General features: G+C 42.4%; 2 protein-coding genes across 2 annotated transcripts in view; one reads left to right on the forward strand and one right to left on the reverse strand.

Annotated features, from left to right (window-relative positions):
* The first annotated feature begins 951 nt into the window (after positions 1-951).
* Positions 952-2,154, forward strand: gjd6 (gap junction protein delta 6). Its single transcript, XM_030093869.1, has 2 exons — positions 952-1,443; positions 1,519-2,154. The coding sequence occupies exons 1-2, from the start codon at positions 952-954 to the stop codon at positions 2,152-2,154; spliced, it is 1,128 nt and encodes a 375-aa protein (XP_029949729.1).
* A 727-nt stretch (positions 2,155-2,881) lies between these two features.
* sh3gl3a (SH3-domain GRB2-like 3a) overlaps positions 2,882-23,947 on the reverse strand; it is a 36,082-nt gene continuing 15,016 nt past the window's right edge. Inside the window, exons 2-11 of the mRNA XM_030092804.1 lie at positions 15,869-15,937; positions 13,882-13,954; positions 13,654-13,797; positions 12,053-12,186; positions 8,876-9,034; positions 8,497-8,600; positions 7,743-7,867; positions 7,609-7,641; positions 7,018-7,083; positions 2,882-6,388 (exon numbers count right to left, since the gene is read on the reverse strand). Coding sequence (XP_029948664.1) covers positions 6,186-6,388; positions 7,018-7,083; positions 7,609-7,641; positions 7,743-7,867; positions 8,497-8,600; positions 8,876-9,034; positions 12,053-12,186; positions 13,654-13,797; positions 13,882-13,954; positions 15,869-15,937 — 1,110 coding nt within the window. The 3' untranslated portion in view covers positions 2,882-6,185. The remainder of the gene's footprint in view (positions 6,389-7,017; positions 7,084-7,608; positions 7,642-7,742; positions 7,868-8,496; positions 8,601-8,875; positions 9,035-12,052; positions 12,187-13,653; positions 13,798-13,881; positions 13,955-15,868; positions 15,938-23,947) is intronic.

Raw genomic sequence — 23,947 nt, forward strand, 5'->3', positions numbered from 1 at the left:
GGATTTTTATAGTTACATGAGTCAGAAAGTAATTGAAATGTAAGTATTAATTGTGATTTAAAGGAGACTTAATGTTGTGCGACACCGAATCGTTGTGTTGATGTCAGAAATAGAGATTGGGCCCAGGGACTCAGACGGGACTTGCAGCCTGTTTGAAGTAAGGAAAGGGGTCACCAAGTGTTTTATCTGGGAGACACGATGATTTGATGCTAGCAGACCTTTCAAGGGGCTTTTTTTAAAACACAGATAAGAGGATTGGCAAGTGGCTCGGGAGGAGCAGTCAAAACAAGCCCTGAAACTGAAAATCTCAGTCACCAGGCCGAATTCTGGCCGCCCCGCTTTCTCCGCAGTCTCTAATGATTTTGCTGAATCGTGTTCCCTCTTGCACACTTCTTGAGTGTGTGAGAGCTTCCATGCTCTGCTGCGCCACTGTATATGTGATTTAAAATGTGCCTCTCCATTAAAGGAAGAGTCCATTAGCTTCTCGGAGGGCTAATCTGTGAAGAATGTTCTATCTGTGGGCACTATCAGCAGCTCCTCCAGTCGAGGAAGGGTGATGTCTCTCGGTTTTAAAATGGATCCTGAGGGCAACAGAGAAGCTAGCATGCCAAGTGACTCATGTCAAGTGGACATCCTTATCTATAAAAAAAAAAGGGTGGCTCTCTGCTGCAATGGCTCCAGTGCATTCGAGGGCTGGTGAGCATCCAGACGCAGAGTGGGCTTCAGTTAGGAAGGGTCTGCGTTCTGATATGAGGAAAACTTTCTGAGAAATGACGAAGGAAAGTCTCTAAACCCGAGGAAAAACCGCGGAGGAGCGAGTCGGCTGGAGCGGCCGAGGCCAGGTCGTGCGGTGAGGAGCTGAGGAGGCGGAGAGGTGGATCGGCTCGGGGCAGACTGCTCTGTTCCAGGCAGCTCGTCCCTCCTCGAGGCAGCCGGCAGCCGCAGGCCACCATGACCGAGTGGACTCTGCTCAAACGTCTCCTGGATGCGGTCCACCAGCACTCCACCATGATCGGCCGCTTGTGGCTCACCGTCATGGTCATCTTCCGGCTGCTCATCGTCGCCGTGGCGACCGAGGACGTGTACACCGACGAGCAGGAGATGTTCGTGTGCAACACGCTGCAGCCGGGCTGCTCCACCGTCTGCTACGACGCCTTCGCGCCCATCTCGCAGCCCCGCTTCTGGGTCTTCCACATCATCAGTGTCTCCACGCCGTCGCTCTGCTTCATCATCTACACCTGGCACAACCTGTCCAAGGTGCCGCACGGCGCCAGCCACAGGCAGGGGCAACCGGCGGGCGACGTCCCGGGGCAGGGCGGCCCCGACGCGGGGCGAGACGGCGGACAGGCGGCTTATGACCGAAGCTGCGACTCCGACAGCTGCTCTATCCGCTCCCACAAGCACCTGGGCCACAGCCTGGCCGACGTGCTGGAGGGCGTCGCTGCCCAGAGCCTCCAGAGGGAAGACCCCAACAACATCGCCTCACTGAGCCAGGCCAGAGCCTGCACATTCAGGGAGGGGAGCGCGCCCGGGCAGGGGGTTTCTGGAGGAGTTCTATCCAAATGCTACGTCCTCCACGTGTGTCTCCGGGCCGTCCTGGAGGTGGGCTTCGTCCTGGCCCAGTGGAAGCTGTTTGGCTTCCAGGTGCCCGTTCATTTCCTCTGTACCTCGTCCCCCTGCAGCCAGCCGGTGGACTGCTACGTCTCCAGGCCAACGGAAAAGACCATCTTCCTGCTCTTCATGTTCTGCGTCGGGGTCTTCTGCATCCTGCTCAACCTGCTGGAGCTCAACCACCTGGGCTGGAAGAAGATCCGCCAGGCGGTGAGGCTGCGGGAGACGGCTTCCTGGGCCGGCTGCGCAGCTCTGAAGGGCTACGAGACCTTCCCAGCAGACAGCCCCTCGCTCACATCCTCATTGGGCTTCAGGGAAGTCACCAGCACTACGTCTCTCCCCACGCTGGACCTGGTGGTGGGTCACCAGCCCGACTGGACATGCGCCCCCAACTGTGGGAGGATGGGGGAGGCTGAGGAAGCCGGAGCGACCAGAGCGGAGTTACCAAAAAGACAGGAGAGTCTAAAAGGAGAGAGGCCGTCTCTGAAGATTAAGAGGGAGACCAGAGGGTCCAAGCAGAGGAGTGCCGAGGTCTGGATTTAATGCGCTGTAACCGATGTGTGGTATCGGTCTACTGTATGTAGTTTAGAAACGGAGGTGATAAGAGTGCCGCTTTTGTTTACAGTAAAAATAAATCAAAATTCAGGATGAACTCGTTGTCCTTCCAGTACATTCTCAGATTTATGTGAACGTGGTTTCAGACGCAACAATAATAATCATAACACTTAACATATAACATTACCTGTGAAGAAGAGGCATCAGTCTGTCAAATGAAAGAATGTATGGTATGTATCACTTTTCCCGGTGACACTCTGGTGACTCACTACTATTGTCTACATTCAGACTGTCATGATTACTGAGGTTGTTACGGTTATTGAACATCGTAACGGTTGTAAAGCTGCTGTCTCTCTCCATCCTGATCATGTTAACCTTCACATTGCCTGCCCGTTACTATTTTTATCAAACTACTCTTTACTTATTAATTCTCAATTTTCCACAATAACTGGGCTGAAATTAAGAGTCTCTGTGCAAGTAACAGATAAACGTTTGCTAATGAAAACGGAAAATGATGTTTGGAGTTATTGAAAACGCAACTTTTTGAAAATTCTCCTACTGTCTCCATATAAATGGGGTAAAAAGAAAAAAAAGCTCTGATTTTGATGGCTTTGTTTTGCAGGGTTGGCTCTGCTATTCAGTCAACACTAACGTGAAGAATCACATGAGAAAGACCGGCGGGCGACGTTGATGAATAAAACACAGGATGGAAAGCCAAGTCAATATTTCCTTCTCATTTATTTACGCAATATATTTATCATTATAATTATTTACAACATCTATAAAACACCTTTTGCATAAATTATGCTACTGAAAAAGAAATAAAAACACAGAACGGCGCAGCCAGTTACCTTTGCAGAGGGTGTAAAGCAAATACTGAGGTGAAAACTGCAAAGGCAATAACAGAGGTACAGTGTTGAGAGAGACAGATCTTATTTTAGTGTCTCACAGTCAGTCGTTCATTCATACAGGAAACCAAGTGCAGAAGCGACGGTTTGACACAGGTTAATTGTGCTTTCAGTCCTTAATCTGTGAACTCAATCAAGACAGTCCGTACAGTTCAAATACAGTCATTTATGTGTCTTTTGTGAAGCCGGACTACAAAACCAAACGGTGTCAAACTGTAAAGAACTGTGATCATCAGGGTAGAAAAACTATCATAACAAGCTTAAAAAAATAAAAATAAAATGGAATAAAATCACCATGCAAATTCTTGAACATCTAAGCAGCTGCAAGCTAACATGAAGCATCCAATACATTTTTCTTAATCTCTCTATTTTAAATAAAGTGAAGTTGGTCGCAAACTAAACCCATGTACAATAAAAATATGGTCCATTGAGACGATAGTCTCGTCATATTGTTGGGGACACTTTAGAGCTCCACTCTAAAGATTTCAGTGGATTTACAGTTTTTAAATCTGCCCGTATGAAGCAAAACAACGAGGCAAACTCATTTGGTACATTCAGTCTTTAACAGGGGGGGAAAAAAAAAAAAAAACACATTCTGACTTTGGATTCAGGAACTATCCACTTCCCGGTTTAAAAGAACTACAAAAAGGGAATGTTTAATTGAGGAAATATTGAAGTTTTTCCTGTATTTCCATTTAAATCAAAGATAAATATGACAATTCTCAGATCTGAAATGTAAGACGGTTATAAAACGTAATAATCCAACATGTCATCATCGTGGGGAGACGTGGGAATCATTTCAGTTTGATTAAAGAAATCTCATTTTCTTCATTTGGGCATAAAAGACACATCATTTCCCATGATCCTTAGGTGCAATTCAAGATGTTTGTTACTGTTTTTCATTAAAAAAATACAACATGGGAACTTTCTCCTTCTGGATTTTCTCAGTGGATACATTTAAAATGTTTTAGATCTTTTTCATCAACCATTATTAAAAACAAAACATACAGTTCCTGTGTGTCCAGCTGGTATTAAACTGAGACTGTACTTCTTTCTGGTTGTTTCTTCTGTTTTGTTGAACAGTAGAGTGTGCAGCCTGCAGCAAGAAGCACAGAGAACCTGGAGCGGACGAGACGTTTCTGTCCTGCAGACTGATCCTTTCATTTGCCACGGTGAACTGAGCGGGACGCGATTGAGTTGCTGGTCCTGCATATTGATCAACGTTATCCTGGATTTATTTAGAGAGATTTTAAACCAAACGGAACAAATGAAGCCATGAATCATACAAATCAATATGCACTTCTTGTTCTTTTGTCCAGCTCAGCCTTGACGTGGTATTTTACAGCTTCTCGTCTGGTGGCAGCTGGATTAATCTGACCGTCACTTGTACTGCTTATCACCAGCTAGATAAGATAGCTCACAAGCTAACAGAATCGTCTACTTCTGATTTATAACGCGATACAGCCATTTCCCCCCAACCTATGTCACAATACTCCAGACGGAGGATTCATCAGAGCACAACACAAACATCTGTGGTTATAGAAAACTACCGGCTCATTTTCACACTTTACATTTCTGATATAGTAGTGATTCAAACCACGTAGGCAATAACACAAAGTGCAACGCTGGAAAAGAGAAGGAATAAAAACAAAAGAAAAAGGTGCGTGTCCGTAAACGTGTGTGACAGGTAGACTCTAAAGCTTCAGTGCAATACAGACGACAGTTCAAGAAGCACTTTCATGTGGCTGCAGGAGGACAAGGCAGCGGGCCCTGTCTTCAGACAACAGGTCAGAGCATGTAAACACAGAGAGACATTCAGCTCCACTCAGTTCTGGGTTGGGCACAACACAGAGGCAAACAGGCTGAATCTGGGAACAAAAAAAAATCTAATTAAAATCCAGAGCATTGCCTTGATGAAGACCGTCCAGACCGTCCGAGCCACAGCTGTCCTCGGTGCTCCAGGAGGATTTGAAGTTGCTGATTTTCAACCGTCACTGAGCACAAGTTTGAAACGTTGACAGAATATTAAAAAACACATCCCAAACAAGGAGAAAAGGTAGGAATTTCTGGGCATCCTGAACTGGAAAACGGCACGAAACGGAGCTGGACAACGCTTACACATCGAGTTTAAACTGTTTCTTTAATCTTGGGTTTGGTTCTCTCTGTGATAACCACGTGAGAACTATGAGCCATTCTGACTCGGCCACTTGTATCACAGAATAACAAAACTGTCCGTTTCTTTCACTTCAAGGCTCCGGCCTGTGTACTCCTACCTCAGTGTTCCAAGACCGATCAGCCACTCAATCTCATTTTAACAGGATCAAAGCCAAATGTGCTCAAACCAAAGCTAAAGAGGAACCAACCGGAGCAGAGGAGAGAGATTCCTCCTGAAAGCCTCACGAGGCACAACAAACACTGAAAACCCAGACTGCTGTTTAGACGACAACACAGAACATCGAATGCTCGGAAGGTTTGATCGCTTTGCCACAAGTTTAAGAGCAGAATCTTTTCTTCATCTGATCTATTTTCATGCTTTTATTTGAACAATCTTCAAACTGGGGTTGAAGATTTTTGTGCCTTTGCTCTTCAGCACTCGGAGGAAAATCACCGTTGATAAAATAAAAGGGAAAGCACCGTTTTTATGCCATGATTTGGGTAAATATTACCTTCAAAAACCCTAAGCTGACAATTTCACTGCTAAGACAGAGAGAAGAGTTATGGTGCAATTATACAAAAACACAGTGGAATGCAGTAAAAGACTTCAACTGAAATGTGACCGTAGAAAGATGAAATGTAAAAAACAAACGTCGAGCGAAGTGGTTTGTGTGCAGGAGGGATAAAAGCAGGCGGACCTCTTGGTGAGGAAACACACTTTCACCTTGGTCGGAGCCGGAGGGCTCCGGCGGTGCCGCCTGGCGAGCCGTCCCACTTAATGGCTTGGGTTTCAGTTGGCTTTAGGTTCATAAATATCATAAAAAATAAACAGAAAACTATGTGGTCAGCCAGATTTGCTTGATGTCGGCTGGGGGACGAAACTACCACCGCCGGCTCGGCTCCAGCACCGGCAGACAGACGTGTTTGTTTTCCCGACGGGGGAGTCTGCGGGGGCCTTCACTGAGGCAGCGGCACGATGACCTCCACGTAGTTGATGGGGAAGAAGCCGGACTCGCCGTGGATCATGCCCTCGTACCAGTTCTCGTCTATCTGGTTGGTGAGGATGATGATGTCGCCCTCCTTGAAGCCCAGCTCGCCCTCGTTCTCCGGCTCGAAGTCGTAGAGGGAGCGGCAGCACGGCTGGTCCAGCACCTCCGACTCTGCAGCCAAACACACACTCCACGGTCAGAGAGGCAAGGTAGAACACACACATAGAAACAGCAGCCACCCTGACGCGCAGGACTTGAACCCAGGATCCTCACTGAGGGCTGTGCTGACCGCTCAGTTCATGTATTTCATCTCATTCACTCATTCTGACTGAAACCCGCTGAAATCTGAACAGAAGGGGCAAGATAATGATGCTTTACCGCCCCCTGCTGGTGCAGACTGCACTCTGCAGCTGTTTGCATTGATCTGATGGATAAATGAGTTATAATCACATGATACAAAACTAACTGGATTAAAAGGAAAAACGAACACAACACAAAAACATTGAAGCCGATGGGTTTATGAATCAGACACACATGAAGCTTTAACAACACAAATAGATAATGATGCAGATCCTGCCATCCCTGATTTGTTTGGGTCTGATCGTGCCCGTCGTGTCTAAGACTTTATTTTGTGAGATAGCTGCATTTCCCTCGATGCACACATTAATTTCACACAATACCAATACATGACGGTGCAGTTTCTATACAGCACCGGTCCATACACTGGTGGCTTTGATTAATATCTTTTGTTATTTTGCCTGCTGTGGGTTTGAGGCTGCGTCAGTGTGTGAGATACTCACGGTGAATATTGCCATTGGAAGTGGGGCTCTCGGGCCATGACAGTGGCACAGAGGTGATATGACCAGCTGGATGAGATGCAAAGAAAATTGAGGATGAGGCTGAGACGGCATGAACACTGTGCAGACAAGACGTGATCTGGTGTTAGCATGAGCCGCGGGATTAGAAGTGTGGTGTGTGTATTATTATTATTGCTGCCACATCTTCAGCAGTACAAGTGGAAATAATCTGATATCTGCGTCAATGTGAGACTACAGGAGAACTAAATAAACACATGAGAGGGTTTTCAACTGCAGAAGATTGCAGTAATGATATAAAGTGACCAAATAACTCATCTGTGGCTCATAGATAAAAGAAAAGAGAGTTTAACTGGACTAACTGAACGTCTCCTCTTTAAACCGGCTCTAAAACAGATGTCACATGAACTGTGACTACACTGTTGCTTTTGGGACATTTCAGGACAATCGGGACATTTAGTCCGCTGAATTAGAAATGAGCTGCGTGGAAACAACTTCCTCCAGCAGGGAAATAAATGAAAAGTCCCAGAGAGACGGCGAGCCTTCAGACTGAACCCTGGGAAAAGAAATACCTACTTTTGCCATTGACTGTGTTGTTGATCTGCGTATCTGAAAGAACAACAGAAGGAAAACGCTCGAACTCAAAGATGAAGCGGACAGAGAAATGCAGATGAAGACAGCGAGGCGGCAGTGAGGTGAGGGAGCGGTACCGGTGGACTTGAGCGAGCTGCTGTAAGACAAGCCGTTGCGCTGGCTGTTGTCCAGCGCCTCCATGCTGCTCCGGATGGACTTGGGTTTGAATTCTCTCTTGGGCCGGCTGCTGGCTGTGGATATCCTGAGGCAGACCGGGAAAAGGAGATGTCATCAATAATTCAAAGCTGCGAGGACTGCTTCATTCGTTTAGAGCAGAGCTGGGCATCATAAGGCCCGGGGGCCCATGTGTGGCCCTTTAGCTCAGCTCGAGTGGCCCTCAGGGTTTCACTTGGAAACTGTAAACCCCCCCCCAAAAAAAATTGAGTGGATTTATTCCATCTGAAACGTTGACATTTTTCCACATCACTGGTTGAATCTGGAACCCTGACTTTACAGCTGTTAACTCACAACACTGGTGTTTCACAGGGGAGATGGTTAAGAAGAAAATATTATTTTGTTTTTATTTAGGTACTGAAATTGAAATTCAGAAAAATGCAGTCATGATTTCAGAATAAGACTGTAGAATGTACAGACTAAAATTAGTTGCCGTCTGAATATACAGATAAACGAGGTTCTTGTATCAGAAGGGGAACACAGATCAAGTGTTTATTTTGTAAAACTACAGACATTCCTGGTGACACAGACAGCGTCACTGCCCCACAGGCACACACTGTTCAGGAAGCCGCTCAGAAGACTGTTTGAACCCTGGAGTCTGCAGCCGGTCCCGCAGAGCGCGCCGGCTGCACAGTAATTACCTGCAGAGAAGCTTACCTCTTCTGCAGCTTCCCGCTGAGCTCCTCCAGGATCTCACAGGACTGCCGGTGGTACTCCAGTGCGGCTTCGATCAGCGCCGACAGCTGGCTCACCTGTTCCACCTGCAGAAAACCCCGACGTGTTTCAACCGCCCACTTCACAAAGTGCAGATCTGTTATTTCAGTGTTTCTACCTGACAGTCTAAAAAAACCTCAACTCTTTCACCACCGGTACTCTGAAGTAAGTCCAGAGGGTCTGCATGTAGGAAATGAGATGTTCTGCTCAGCGCTGACCTCCACATGCTGCTAACTCCCTGACAGAGCAGGTAATCCAGTTTAAATACAAATGACTTTCCTCGGCTCTGCCCCACTTCACTGCACCCGTCCCGCCGTCTTACATCGTTCTCCAGGAAGTAGAACATGCTCCGCTGGGCCAGGTCTTTGCTTTCCTCGAACTTCTCCACGGCCTGCCGGATCTCCTCGTCGGGGATTTTCCCCTGACGCTTCTTCTTGTAGTCGAAGTCTAATCGACGGCCCTCCAGCTTTTTCAGGTGGTGCTGCAAATAACAGGAAGACGATAACCAGAGAATGGTAGAATCTGTCAAAGTAATCTCTCATTTAGACCTGAACCTGGTCCACAATGGAACCCACAACCACTTACACTGCCCATGGACTTCATATTATTATTGATCATGCCTGTAGGGACCAATGGGCAGCATTTAAGGAGCAAAGGTCTTATCTTGCAATTTAAATACTTTAAAATTTAAACATAACTGTTTAAAAAGAAAAATAAACTTTATAAAGATTTCATTAAAACAAGAACACTTGAAGCTGAATGTAAATATAAGAAATATAAAAATAAATTGACAACCATAATGCGGAATGCTGCGAAGGAGTATTACCACACACTACTAGAAAACAATAGAAACAATGTACAAGGCATGTGGCGTGTTCTAAACTCCATTATAAAAAATGAAAACTCTATGAAACGCACTTATCCCTCTTATTTTACTGATAATAACAAAACACTTGATGATATGAATCAAATTGCTAACAAGTTTAACGAATACTTTGTCGGCATTGGACCAAAATTAGCAGGTGAAATCTCTCGTTCCGCGAGTCCAGATTACTCTTTAATTGAAAGGAAGAGCAACTCTATGTTTCTTGCAGATGTAGATGAGAAGGAAGTAATCAATATTGTTTCAAAGTGTAAGTCAAAAGTGTCGACAGATTGTGATGAAATTGATATGAAAACTGTGAAATGGGTCATTGAGGGGATTGCAAAGCCTTTAACATATATATTCAATTTGTCATTTTCATCTGGTAAATTTCCTGTTGAAATGAAAACAGCAAAGGTCACTCCCCTTTATAAAAACTCAGACATGCACCTCTTCACAAACTATCGTCCTATAGCTCTTTTATCACAATTTTCAAAAATATTAGAACAGCTATTTGATGCCAGACTGGAGTCCTTTATTCAAAAATATAATATATTAACCGATGGCCAATACGGTTTTAGGAAAAATCGGTCAACATCCATGGCAATAATTGATACAACTGAAGAAATAACAAACGCTATTGACAATAAAAAATACACGGCTGGAATATTCATTGACTTAAAAAAAGCTTTTGATACCATTGACCACAATATTTTAACAATCAAACTGGAAAGATATGGTATTAGAGGAGTTACTTTGAATTGGGTCAAAAGTTACCTCAGCAACAGACAGCAGTTTGTGAAGATGGGCAACTTCAAATCTTCATGCTTGAACATTTCTCACGGAGTCCCCCAGGGGTCAGTATTGGGCCCGAAATTGTTTAACCTTTATATTAATGATCTGTGCAAAGCTTCAACGCTATTAAAAACGGTATTTTTTGCTGATGACACAAATATGTTTTGCTCAGGGGAAAACCTGGAGGACTTGTTACATTTAATGAATATGGAAATGAAAAAAATTAAATTCTGGTTTGACGCTAATAAATTGACACTTAATCTGAGTAAAACCAAACTTATGATTTTTGGTAAGTGTAACAAACAAACTAATGTCCAAGTACAAATAGACGTAATTTTAATTGAAAGAATACACAAAACAAAATTTCTGGGTGTAATTATTGATCAGCAGATAAGTTGGAAAGAGCATATTAAATATATTGAAAATAAACTTGCAAAAAATATCTCAATTATGTATAAGGTAAAGTATCTTCTCGACCACAAATCGTTACATATATTGTATTGTTCCTTGGTGTTACCATATCTGAGCTATTGCGCTGAGATATGGGGAAGCAACTATAAAAGCTCAACATTGCAAATCTCGCTTTTGCAAAAGAAGGCCATAAGAATAATTCATAAAGCTGGTTATTTTGACCATACAAATATATTGTTTCTTAAATCCAAAACACTAAAGTTTCAGGACATTGTAGAATCTCAAATAGCTCAACTCATGTATAGAGCACAGCAAAACTCCTTGCCAGTAAACATTCAAAAGCACTTTCATCATCCATATAATGTTTATCATCTCAGAGACATTGGTTGCAAATTTCTTATTCCCAAACACAGATCAACAATGAAAAGCTTTTGTGTCTCCGTTTCAGGTGTAAAACTTTGGAACAACTTAAGTCCAGATCTGAAAAAATGTTCAAGCATGAGGATATTTAAGAAAAAAATAAAAGAATCGATACTAAAGAATTACGATCTTAAGGAAATCAACTAATTTGAAGATGTTTTCTTTGTCTTTGGAATTTATGATATGCTACTGATCTGACACAGGAAACTGATAATGATAAGTTTCAATTGGGAGAGGGGGTGGGATTAAATAAGCTCTGCTTCTTCCCACTCCTTTTCAGACATGCAGGATGGCATCTATGTTCTCTATGTTTGGTATATTTTGTTTGAATTGATGTCTGTTTTGATTGATGTCTGCTTCACAAAGTCGCTATTTAGATGACTTTTCAATTTTGAATTATGGTTTGCATGTTTGAAACAAATAAATTCATTCATTCATTCATTCATTCATTCATTCATTCATTCATTCATTCATTCATTCATAATTTATAACTATCACTCATTACTAACTAGTTACTAATTACTACCTCATTACTAATTAGTAACTGGTGGATCTGGTATGCATAATAAAACCTCAATGGGTGTATTATTAATTAACATTTTTAGCTTTGTTGGGAGGAAAAATCATTGCAGAGCTGCAGTCTCTATGCTCTGTTTCTGATGGCTTCAGAATGATTCAAACCGTTTGTCTTAACAGTTACTATTTCCCTAAACTCTTGCTGAATGGAGAAGGGGCTCACTCTGTCCTTTTAACAACAGCATGACGGATCACTGACTGCAAGTCACTGACATGAATCTGTGTTATAGTGCCGGTGATGTCTTTACATAAACGTCTGTTGTCTGTATGCTGGCAGCTTATCTCACAAATTTTGCTGCAAATACTTACAAAAATATATTTTAGGGAACTATTTATATTGTTTTAAAGCATCTAAAATCCAGATTATACACAGACGGAGGCACACTGTGTGCGTGTGTGTGTGAGAGTCTTGTTATAGTAAGAGTTCTAATGTACCGTGATCTCTTTGAGGTCTTTGTCCTGTAGATTCTGCAGAGGGTCGATAAAGTTTTGTTTGACGTTGATGTCCAGAGAGTCCTTGACGTCTGCCATCTGCCTCATGGCCTCGCCCATGTCCACCAGAGCGCAGCCTGGGAGACGGGGAAAACACACCAACTTCAGCAGGCTGTGTGTGCGTCACTTGTGAAGAGAGTGAATTCAAGTCCTGAATACCGACACTCTCGGATCAGATACTGTACACTGATACACGATAGAGCGATTGCAATATGAGCTCAGTAGTGGAAGCATCAGGCACACAAAAACGTTAATGCAAAATTTATAATAACACAATTTATAATAACAAAATATGAAATAATCCATGAAGCACGTTTTACCTTGAAAATTCATAAAAAGACAATAAATTAATAAAAGAACGGTATGTTTGAATTCTTCCCGCAAAAAAACATTTTAATAATTCATGTTTGAACTGAACGCAGCGATCTAACATTCTTTGCTGCTGGGAATTTTAAGCAAACCTTAAGTCCAAGCCAGGGTAATGACATTTCAACCAAACTCAGAGCTGCTATGATCCTGGAAGAAGTTCAATTCAATTCAATTCAATCTCTCATAGCAGAGATGTGCTGCTCAGTGCACAGAGTGTCACTGAGGTCAAAAGCTTTCAGTAACATCTCATGATCCGAAGGAAACATCGACCTAAACAAAGCTCTGAGCATGTTGTCATCGCACCTAAAGGAGTTATCAGCTCCCTTCCTACAGTCCTACAGACTCATACAGGTCCGATCACTGCCAGTGTAAGTCATTTATCCCTGGTTCTAGTCCATGTTTGAGATGCTGGCCTGCAGGTTCATTGATAAACAGCTTGAAGAGACAAACACCACAGTGACGCTGAGAATCTGTCTCATTGAATTTGGTGGCTTCTGCTGCAAAGACTCATTTTTTGACTCCTGTTCGTCCTTTTTTGAAACTGTTTGATTGGCAGATTTTTCTCTCTCTTTTGTATACACAGGGTTCATAAACGAGGCACAACACTTATGTGAAGGTTAACGGCTCTAAGTGTTAGAGCACATTTAAATATTCTTACTGTGAACTCCTCTTTAAAATTCAATAATTTTCAGAGCTCCATGAGAAAAATAGCAGATTTAATCTCAGCACGAGTTAACGCCAAAGCTGTTATTGATAGTTAAACTAGTTTCTGTGCTTGTAGTTGTGTCAAATTGGTATGTACAAGACCTAAACAAGGTAGAAAAGGTAAGGAAATGGATTATTTCTTTTTTGTGAGGGATTTTGAGGCCTTACCTGTGAAAAGATAATTTTTTTTCCCTTAATTTTTTTCTGGGGGGAAATCATATGAAAATTGTATTTAAGGGATGAGTAACAGAGCATCTGATGTAGACATTTCCCTAGTTTCTCCGCTATATTTTTCAATCCATTATAAGATCTGGTTTCTGGCACACAGCCTTGTGTGAAGCAGATCCTTCAGTTATCGTTACTACTAATAAAAGAGTGGACTCAGTTAAAGAACAGATATCTGTCCCTCTGATTGGCTGTGGGTAAATCTCTGCTGTCTCTGCTGTTTGATGGAGTTTGCGCTCTGGTACCGAACACCGAGTCCTCTCCGAGCTCGTGGCCGTAGCGCAGCATGCAGTCTCCCAGCAGGCCTTCGGTCTGAGGGTAGCCGGTGGTCTTCACCTGCCCTCGGATCTTCGACATCGTGTTCAGCATGTTCAGTTTGGCTCGAGAAGCTGCAGAGGACGGAAACACAGTGGAAGACATGTGAACCAGATACTCCAAGATGGTTTTTAATATTTTTTTTTTTTTTTTTTTACCTGGATTGGGTTGAAGGTATTCTGTGGTCTTGGACAGGAGGTCGAATACTGACTTATTGGTCACGTCAATTTTCTGAAGGGAAAACAGAAAGCTCGCTGTTAGACTCTGGATCAGTTGGTCCGACGTGTAGCTGAAACATATAAAGGTTTGTGGTCCGGTCTGGTAGAGGTCACCACTCTCGCCGTATCGTGAGAACTCAACTCAACTTTATTTATGAAGCACTTCAAAAAATAACCACTGCTGCGACAAAGTGCTGAACATAAATAGACATAAGAACCTTCCTATATCAACATCACGTCATCGGTAGGTAAAAAATAACCTGCCTCACGACGGTCTAACGCATAAAGAGCAAGCTATCGAACAATGAAAATCCAAAAGAACTGCTAAATTAAAACCCGGAGCAGAGTTTCAAGCTGGGTTAAAAGCCAAGGAGTGAAAATGGGTTTTAAAATTAGTTTTACAAACAGACAGGGACAAAGCTCTGAGCCTCTGTCTGGACCTCAGAGCCTCGAGGAGCTGATCAGCTGACCTGAAGCGCCGAGCAGGAGTGTAGAGGTGAAGCAGCTCAGAGGTGAGGCGGAGCCAGATCATTCAAAGATTTAAGAGCAAATACAAGAATATTGAAATGAACTCTAAAATTCACGGGCAGCCCGTGGGGGGAAGTCAGAACAGCAGCAGCTGGGCTGCAGCGTTCTGAACCAGCTGGAGAAGTGTGAGGGAAGACTGGCTCCAATATGAAGTCCATAAGAGAAAACCACCGCGTGGCTTCTGGCTGGGTTCTCTGATCTGAGATATCATGTTCTTCCTGTGTCCTGCAGGGTGTTATTTACAAACTCATCCACAAGCCAGAGAAGTGCCTGTCAGGCTGAACAACAGTGGATCTGAAGCCCCGTTTACACCACAACATGAAAGTTAAACCAAGAAAGTCTTACATGAGAATGGAGCTGAAAGCCACTGAAAATTCAATTTTTTAAAGGTGAAATTTTCAGGAAAATGCTCCATTTCCCTGGAAATGGGGGAAAATGCAGCTCTACATGAAAAGTACATTGTTCATTCAGTGTTTCTGTGTAAACATATAATTTTCAAAATGTTGCCAAGTATCGTGAAGCGGAAACATGAAATATTAACAGGCCTTCTGTGGTTTCAGTCCGAGACACCCGGATCCTCTCTGAACATCCAGCTGCCTCTCCTGTGCGCTGAAGGTTCTCCAGGGTTTAACATCAAATAAACAGGAATAAAGTAGCCTCTGGGTTTGCTGTACTTCTTCTTGCCATCTTGTGTACACTCTGATTATTGTGTTCCTCGCCCAGAATCCGTCTCTACAACCTGCTCTGGAAGATCAGAGCCTTTTACTCTCCAGCGCCTGCGACCATAACTCGAACAGAGCCGCACAGAAGCTGAATAGATGGATGATGCCTGGTTTTGGTTGGTAAGTGGCTATCTGTTTCTTCCTCTAATGGGCCTGACCACAACGCTTTCTGAGAACAGTATGACCCACGGGTGCACACACAGACACGAGCACTTCTGCACTGTAAACTGTGCAGGCAGTGGAAAAACTGTTTGTCTGAGACTTTCAAAAACACCCGCAAAGAGGGCTCCTCTTATCTTTTGCACAAAGGCGAACCTTTAAATGACTACATTTGATCATTTCTTTGACTTCTAAACTGTGTTACGAATAAATAAATGAGAAATCTCCTCCAGACTGATGAAACAGACGACTGATTAATTCATGTTGTTCAGACGCTGCATGTTCACAGGAAACTGGACTCATTGGATGAGTGACTGGAAACAAACTTTCGGGGAGTTAGATGGCTAAACACAAATCACGAGTGTGTAAATGTATTTTCACTGCTCAATGCGACCGAAACAGATTAACATCGATGTCTTTCATCTCCTGAATTTATGCATATCACTGGTGTGGAGGCTGTGGAGAGAGAGAGAGAAAAAAATAATGGCTGCATGAAGACTGTCACAGTCTGCACTCACTCTTTCCATCTCCATGAAGTCTTCATCGAGCTTCGTCCCCTCCGCCCCGCTGATCTTCTCACTGAGGAGCTGCAGACACACAAAAACAGAAACATCACAAACACACATTTATTAAAGCCCGAAAACCCCCAAGAGGCGGGAAGGCAGAAGGATAATGTTAATCTACAGCTCATGGATGTGGACGTTTCTGTTTTCTGTGACATTTATTAGGAAGCGATTCCTAATTCTGCAGCCCGATAGCTATTTTTGAAACAAAAACACAACAATGATGCCTTTTACGGGGCCTTATTTGAAATTAGCTGTCGGCTCAAGCATCAGTGGCTCTCGGGGTCCACATAGTCCAGATTTCAGCAAAACGTGCCTCACAGCCGGCAAAGTCACAAAACACAAAAGTTTACATTTCTCAGACTGTGTGGAAAACAAAAACACAAAACAAAAAAAATCTTAAATATATGAAATATTTTCAACTTTTTCATATTCCAAAACAAGTCATTGGTCAAACAAACAAACAACGAACAACTATTTATAAGTTAATCTTGTGATATTCTGTCAAAACGATCCTTGAACATTTTAGAACTTCGTACGTTTGAGTTGATGTGCAAGACTAGCTTTTCAATCTCAGCAACTGAGCGAAATAAAGGCTTATTTTTTACAGAGTGTGTGCAGGGGATGCTTAGTGACATACAGTTTGAAGGAAATGTAAATCAGCCAGGTGGAAAGCTTGAATGTGGTTCAAAAGAAAAATGTCTCTTTGTCACCAGCTCCAGTGTCGTCCCTCTAGATGTTACTTTCACACATTGATTTACAGCCTCTAAATGACTAAGACAGTGCCAGATCTGTTCAGCCTCCCTGAAAGTTGCCTCCTCGTGCTGAGTCACTGGTTTTCCCGGCCCTTCGATACTGTTGTACTAGATTGGTTTCTACTCGAGATTAAATGTAGCCGGAGCAAAGCCATGACCGCTTCCCAGCAGTTGGTCCATTATTCACTCATCTGTGGCGCTTCGTGTTTCACGCAGCACGATATCATCCCCACAACCTGTCAGTGTGCTGTTTGTATAAAGATAAGCTGAGCGCACAGCGAATCACAGAGGAATTTCTTAAATTAATGACTGAAACTGGCCTCCATCGCTCTCTCTCTCTCTCACTTCACTTTCAACACACCTCTCGGCTCGCCATAAACTTTACTGTCATAAACGCCATAAACTGATGTCAACAATGACATCAATAGTCTGAATTCAAGCAGCTCTTTGATACTTCAGAGATCTGCTGTGACCATTTCACAACTCATCCCCTCACAGTTTGTCATCACAAGTCAGTGTGATGTTTGTTCTTATTTGAAGATGAATAAGAAGGAAATAAAGCCAAATAACTCCAGAGAAAAGTACTTCTGTAGAGTAAAATGACTGATTTTTATTTATTTATTTATTTTCAAACAACCATCAAAGGGATTGTGCATTGGGGGATTTGTGGTGTAGATGCAGTTGATTAAGATAATGAAGCGGTTTTCATACAATCTGAGGACATTCTCTGCCTGTGCATGGCTTTCAAATGTGGGCCAAACAGAGGAAAGGGACGTTGACACCATTCCCCGGATGGTTTAAAGCGGATTAAAATTCTGCGAGTGCAAATAGTGGACTAATACTGAAAGATTTAGGGCAGCTGGCCAGTTAGGAAGTACATTTGGTGTTTGTAGGTCAGTCAACCGAGCCGGCGTTTTACAAAAGAAAGATCAGCTCTTTCAGGACTCTACATGTTGGTGAACTTGCACCACTTCTGATATTTCAGCTGTCCACCAATCAAAACAATAAACTTCAGGCTTGCTACATTCCACAACTCATTTTTTCAAATACGATTACGAGATTGAAATTCTTTGAAGAAGGTAGGAAAACATAGCAAACACTGTGGCAGAGAGGAATGCACAAGCTTTTTAAAAGGTTCCATCCTTCCAATAAATTAGTGAATGAGTGTTGTAGCAAGTTAAACACTGAGTTGAGACAAAGCAGGAGAAGCTGTGAATCAATCCAGCATCAAGAACGAGAAGTAGGACATAACATCTGGTGCTGTGTGACAGGAACAGTGAAAGGGCTTGACTCACACAGGAACTGAGAGCTGCCATCGAAGGTGATCGCCACTAGAGTTGGGCGGGAATAAGGTAATAAGGTATACCGGCGGTGTCTTTCAAAAGCAACGGTATCAGTTTCAATACTGTCATTGAAAAAAAATGCAATGCACTTATATAGAAGATAAGGATTAAATATAAAATATAATTTATTCAATGCCTAAAAATGATTCTTTGTCCAGCAGCACTTATATGTGGTTGAATTTTCAGTTTTACTTCCACAGTAGTTTAATTTTGGAGACTTTTGATGAAGTTTATGAACATGATGTCATCACGTGACAGACTGAGAGAGAGACAGAGAGAGAGAGAGAGACAGACAGAGAGCGGGAGAAAGATGGCGAGTCACACACCGAGTGACCTGGTCCCAAAGAAGACCAGGACTGCAGTGGACTGGCAGTATTTCTGGTTGCGAGCTAACGAGAAGGGAGAGCCGGTATACTGACGAGGCAATTTGTAAATTGTGCAATGCGAAGGTGATTGAACTTAATTGATGTGTGCGCGGTGCATTCTGCAAAAAACTGTTCTGGTTAATTTAATTGTTTGACTGTTGTATTTAAAGCTTTTTAGAAGCTGCTCTTTTTTGTTATTAAAAGTTGTTCAGGTTGTGATTTTAATTTAACTGATGTGTGCGCAGCGTATTCTGCGCAAAAAACTATTCTGGGTAGTTATGTTAATTGTTTGTTGTATTTGCACTTTTTAAGCTGTTGCTAATAAAAGTTGTTAATATTTTGCACATTATGTTGTTATTGTTTCATTATTAGTGTTTGGTATTCAGTTTCTGAACGGTGTAGGGACAAGCCAGCAGTTTGGTGATGCTGTCTGAGCCTTGAGTTATAATTTTTTAATTAGTCACGGTAATACCGTATACCAGGGTAAAATGTGGAGACGGTATGACGGTATCAAAATTTGGATACCGCCCAACCCTAATCGCCACCAGAGCAGAGTGGGCCTTAACGTCTTACCTACATGCACTTTGACACGTGGACGGGGATTAAAATCAAATGGAAGTTGGGCTGACATGTTCAATTCAAACTTCCAAAGCTAATACAAAGATATAGAAATGCAGTACATGTTGTCAGGTCAAGTGACACTCACCAATAATGAAACCCAAAACCAGGTTTTGTCAATTATTTCCCAGCAGTAACCACAGTTCAGACCGTGCTGAACATAATGTTCTATGAGGTTTGAAGAACTCAGGTTGCCTGATGACGTGTCTGACTGTGCCGTCAGATGAAGAGGCAGTTAATTAATATCCAGCATCTCTGCCACCTTGTGACTGCTGTTAATTCAATTATCACCACAGCTTTGACAGAAAGTGGAGATGCAGTGTGCCAAACAGGGAGTGAATGGTGTTAAGAGTATTTTGGGTCTACAACAAACAGCACGTGTCACGGATCAGCAGGATTTCTGAGGCTGTCAGCATCGTGATGATTTACCTCTCGTGCAGATTCATTTTCACTGGCAGTCACTTTGAGCCTGGATCTTTATTCTTGTGAAAAAGGTGTAACTTAGTGATAATTAAACATGACGACTCAGACTCATCAGGTGGTCTCATAGTTTGGTTGATTTCAGCATTTTTTTTTTTATTTAATCAAATGGGATTGTGACGTTTACACCACTTAAGGTGAAACTGAGACTTCACATGTATACATTTATTTATTCATGGTATAACCGCACTGAGCGGAGTTGTGATTCATTTTATTCATTCTAATCATTTTGGTTCATATGTGTTTTACAGTCATTTTAGAAAACGGAGCTCTTATATTGTGACCTCCTATCATTGAATTGTTTACTAAATCTATTATTAAAAAGTTAAAAACATTGATTCTTTCCATGAAGCAGTAACATGTAAGTACCAGATCAATAAAGATCGGGATGGAGACATACACATAATACATAAAATGAGCTACTGTTGTGTTGTTTGAAATCCAAAGTAAATCCTTGATCTTAAATGCATATTAGAAGTCTTGATATCTGGAAACAACTGGTTGCACTACAGCAGCATCAGTCAAATCTCAGCGACCACACTCAGTACACATTACATTCAGGCAGTTATGCAACAATTGTGTAATAATGTCAGATATTACATTAGGAGAAGGAGTGATTGTAATTATGTAATAGCTGTTGGAGCTGAGAAACTGTTATATTTAGAAGCAGCGAGAGAACAACATCCTGCCAAACATCAGCTGGGTTTATGATGAGCAGATAACTGAACTCCTGAGGCGGGACCGTCACATGTGGATTATCTCAACCTCCGATTAAATTACTTTATTTCAGCAGGAAGCTGTCAGTGCAGTGATGTACAAGTGACGTGATGCCCTGCAGCTGACCTCGAGTGCTGCCGTGTCACACCTGCAGTCACACCACAGAGCGTGCACGGTTCACTCTTTCATGTGATGAAAAACATCCCCAAAATCCTATAAGTTATTTGTGATGCAGAGGGACAATATGAGGGTTTCTATGCCACCAGCCAGTCCATGTACAGTATTTCCCACACTTCACAGAATCTGATGTCAGCATTTGATGTTTTGATAGATTTTTTTTTCTTTTTCCACAGTTTGATAAGAAATTTACATTTAGGAAACCTGGAGGACTGATGAGCTGCACTGCACAGTAGGAAAGTGGCTAGCCTTCATATTCCTAGTTTGAGTCTGTGCTTGGTGACCTTCCTGTGTGGAGTTTCCATGTTGTCCCTGAGCATGTCCCTGCGTGACTTTCTACAGCACAAAACGACACGATTGGTGTTGATGAACTAAACTTCATGTGAGTGTGTGTCCATTTTCTCCATTGTCCAGTTAGGAGGAATCTCAAAGCAAATTGATCATTGTTCATTATTCAGTTTTGGGCTGACAGTGAATGACAGCTGGGATCCAGAAACAACCTTTGAGCTGTGAGTGAACCTGACGATGCGGTCGAGAGGAACTGAGGGGAAGCAGCCGTGCACATCACGCTGCAAGGTCTCCCGCCAGTTGATGACGGCAGCAGTGCCAAAGTCCGAGTGAGCGCTGCCAGGCCTTACGTAACCTCTGCAACTGATCAAACGCATTTCCAGCGCTGCTGGAGGTTTGGGAAACCGTGAGGGGGGAGCACAGAACTGGACAACAGCAGCGACTCGGTGTTGTGTTAGTGACTGCCACACTGTGTGATGAGCGTCACATTTCTGAAATGACATTACAAAAGCATGAGTTTTTCCTTTCACTAGTGCCAAAAAATTCAGTAATCTATTACTATGTAATCGTTCAGTCTCATATCTGCTTCAAATTTTCCAATGGATTTACCAATTCCCAGTTTCAAGAGCTGTAACCTTTCAGGTGCGGGAAACTGGCTAGTGTCTTCACACCTCTGCCTCCTGCGAGGGTCGCTTTCTCTCTCGGATTTGACAGAATATGTTGCCAAGTCGCTGTTGCCTCACACATCTCAGCCATGCTCGTGGCCTCTCCATCACATCCTCTCACACTATTTTCAGCATAATGTTGCTGTAATGTAATTTAAATAAATGTGCCGTGTGCTTTAATGAGCCAATGCTTTTCTTTACCTCTAGTGGGTGTCCTGTTGTGAACAAATCACAGCTTTATGGCAAACCACTGTATCCTGGTCATTTTTATCAGCATAATGAATTTAAGCACAGCTCTACTGCTTTGTCCCTGGTACAGGTGGTGTGCTTCAACATTGTGTGTGAAATGCTGCGACTCCGAGAGCTGCCAGCAGAAAGAAAACTCAAGGCACCAAGTGGGTCAGCCTGGGTAAAATTAGCAGACTGGGAGCAAAGGAGCCTGAACAGACTGAGTATTTCTAGGACAGTCTACGGGTGCATGGTAGTGTGGACTGAAAGAAAACCTCCACTCTAAAAATGAAAACATATTGTTTACAGGGGGAAAGACTTATGAGTCCTACTTCTGTGGAGAAAGAGGCTGAACTCAAGACTGATTAACGACAAATACACCAGCAGACTGAGGCTCATAAAACTATTAAGTATTCATTTAACAGTCTTTCAAGTGCAGAGGTCAACAACAACAACAACAACAACAGACGACATTGTAAAAGTGGCCTCTGATGACTTAGTAAGTAGTCGATCAGTTGTGAGAGAAATGCCACAAAAATAGATGAAAATTTAATGAAAGTTCACAATGAGTCCATATGACCATTAACAGGAGAACAAATGGCACGCTCTTTATCGTGGCACCTCTTAGTGGGTGAGATATGTTTGACGGCAAATGAGCGTTTTCCCCTCAAAGCTGGTTAGGAGTAGAAAAAAAGATCACGTGTAAAGTACAATCAAGGACAAGTGCAACAACAACAGCTCTTACAGAAAGCTCCTGTGGGCTGAAGAGCTCACAAACTGATCAATAGTCAAAGAAAAGGTGCAGAACCAACAATCAACACAGCAGACAAGAAACATTCATGTGCTCCGATCTAAAATCATATGAAGTTATCTGAAATTATTTCTACACATGTTGATATTTGTCTCAGGTATTTTTTCAAGGTAATTTGACTGCTTTAAAAAGAATAACCTTAGCACAGTGCTCACAATAAGATTTGAGGGGGATTGGTGTAAAAATAAGAAGGAAGGAAGCTGTAGAGAGCAGCAGATTGCGGCGGGACAATGTCATGCTCCAGGGGCCGGATGCATTAGGAAAGGCTGCAGCAGCAGGTGACAGCAAGGACAGAACATGACTTGAGCCGACTCAGCATTTAATCCACGCTGACACCGTTTATTCTGCATGTAAGTGCAGAACTCATGGTGGGCGGTGGGTTGAGAGTGAATACAAGGCTCAGCAGTCACTCTGTAAGCAAAACTGTTCCAGTTGATGGGGATGAACATGAAAGGATCTTCAATAGGAAGTCATCTGTTTCTCCCCGATCAAAGCAGCCATCGCAGCATTGTGTCTTCAGCTTCTTTTATTACGTGGCTGAGGTGATACATCACTGACTTCCCGCTTCCTGCACTCTGAACACAGGTTTTCCCAGAGGGACCGTGGACATCACAAGCACTACACACACTGGTTCTTCCTCCACAATAGCATTCACTTTTTCATCAGAGAACTCACAAACAAACTAAATGATGACTAAGGAGCCAAACAATAAGATCACACTGAAAGCACACAACATATAATATTACTTTATCAGTTTCTTTGTTTTGTTTTGCCAGCTCAGTGTTTTACAGAGCATTTCATGTTGGGAAGGAAAGTTCTAGCACATCTTCACTGAATGACAGTATCCATGGTACATATGAGGTTTACAATAAAAATCCTTTACAGATAAAGAGATTCAGAAGAAGCTAATATGTTGGAAGAACAGAAAAATATGAAAATTATCAGTGACTGTAACTAGAAGTGATTAACAGAGGATGACAAAGAAAATTAAGATAGTGAAGAAAACTAAGATGAAGAGGATAACTACGAAGAGGATAATGAAGAATGCAGAGAGAAGAAAGGAATGAAGATAAGAGGATAATGAAAAAAGAAGGACCACAAGAGGAATACAAAGAAAAATGAGAGGATAATGAACAAACAGAACAGGATGATGAAGAAAGAAGAAGATAACAAAGGAAATGAAGTCAATGAAAAACATGAGGAAATTAAGAAAAAAATATCATAACATAAAGAAGAAAGATTAGGGGAGGAAAAATAATACAGTAAGAAAGAAAAAGACGGTGAAAATAAAAATGTAGTGGAGGATAATGAAGAAAATAAGTACAATACAATTTAAAAAAATGAAGAAAAAGAAGAGTATAATGAGGAAAATAAGAAGGGGACAATAAAAGTAGAGGATAAAAAGAAAGAAGAATGAGACTGTTCCCATACAAAAACTGTGGTGATTTCCTGTGTGACAACATGTCCAAAAGCATGAGTTGGCTGAAATATTCTAGTATTAATTAGTTTGCAAAACGATGCTCTCATTACATGAACATCACACTTCCAATTATTTTCTAAAACTTATTTGAGGAATTATGACCCAAA

Source organism: Salarias fasciatus, chromosome 1 (genome assembly GCF_902148845.1).
Source record: "Salarias fasciatus chromosome 1, fSalaFa1.1, whole genome shotgun sequence".
Lineage (NCBI taxonomy): Eukaryota > Metazoa > Chordata > Actinopteri > Blenniiformes > Blenniidae > Salarias > Salarias fasciatus.

Excerpts from the sequence above, each read along its gene's own strand:
- gjd6 (XM_030093869.1), top strand. The coding sequence starts at position 952 with ATGACCGAGTGGACTCTGCTCAAACGTCTCCTGGATGCGGTCCACCAG. Across the intron at positions 1,444-1,518 it reads ACGTGCTGGAGGGCGTCGCT|GGGAGCGCGCCCGGGCAGGG; the intron begins GCCCAGAGCCTC and ends ACATTCAGGGAG.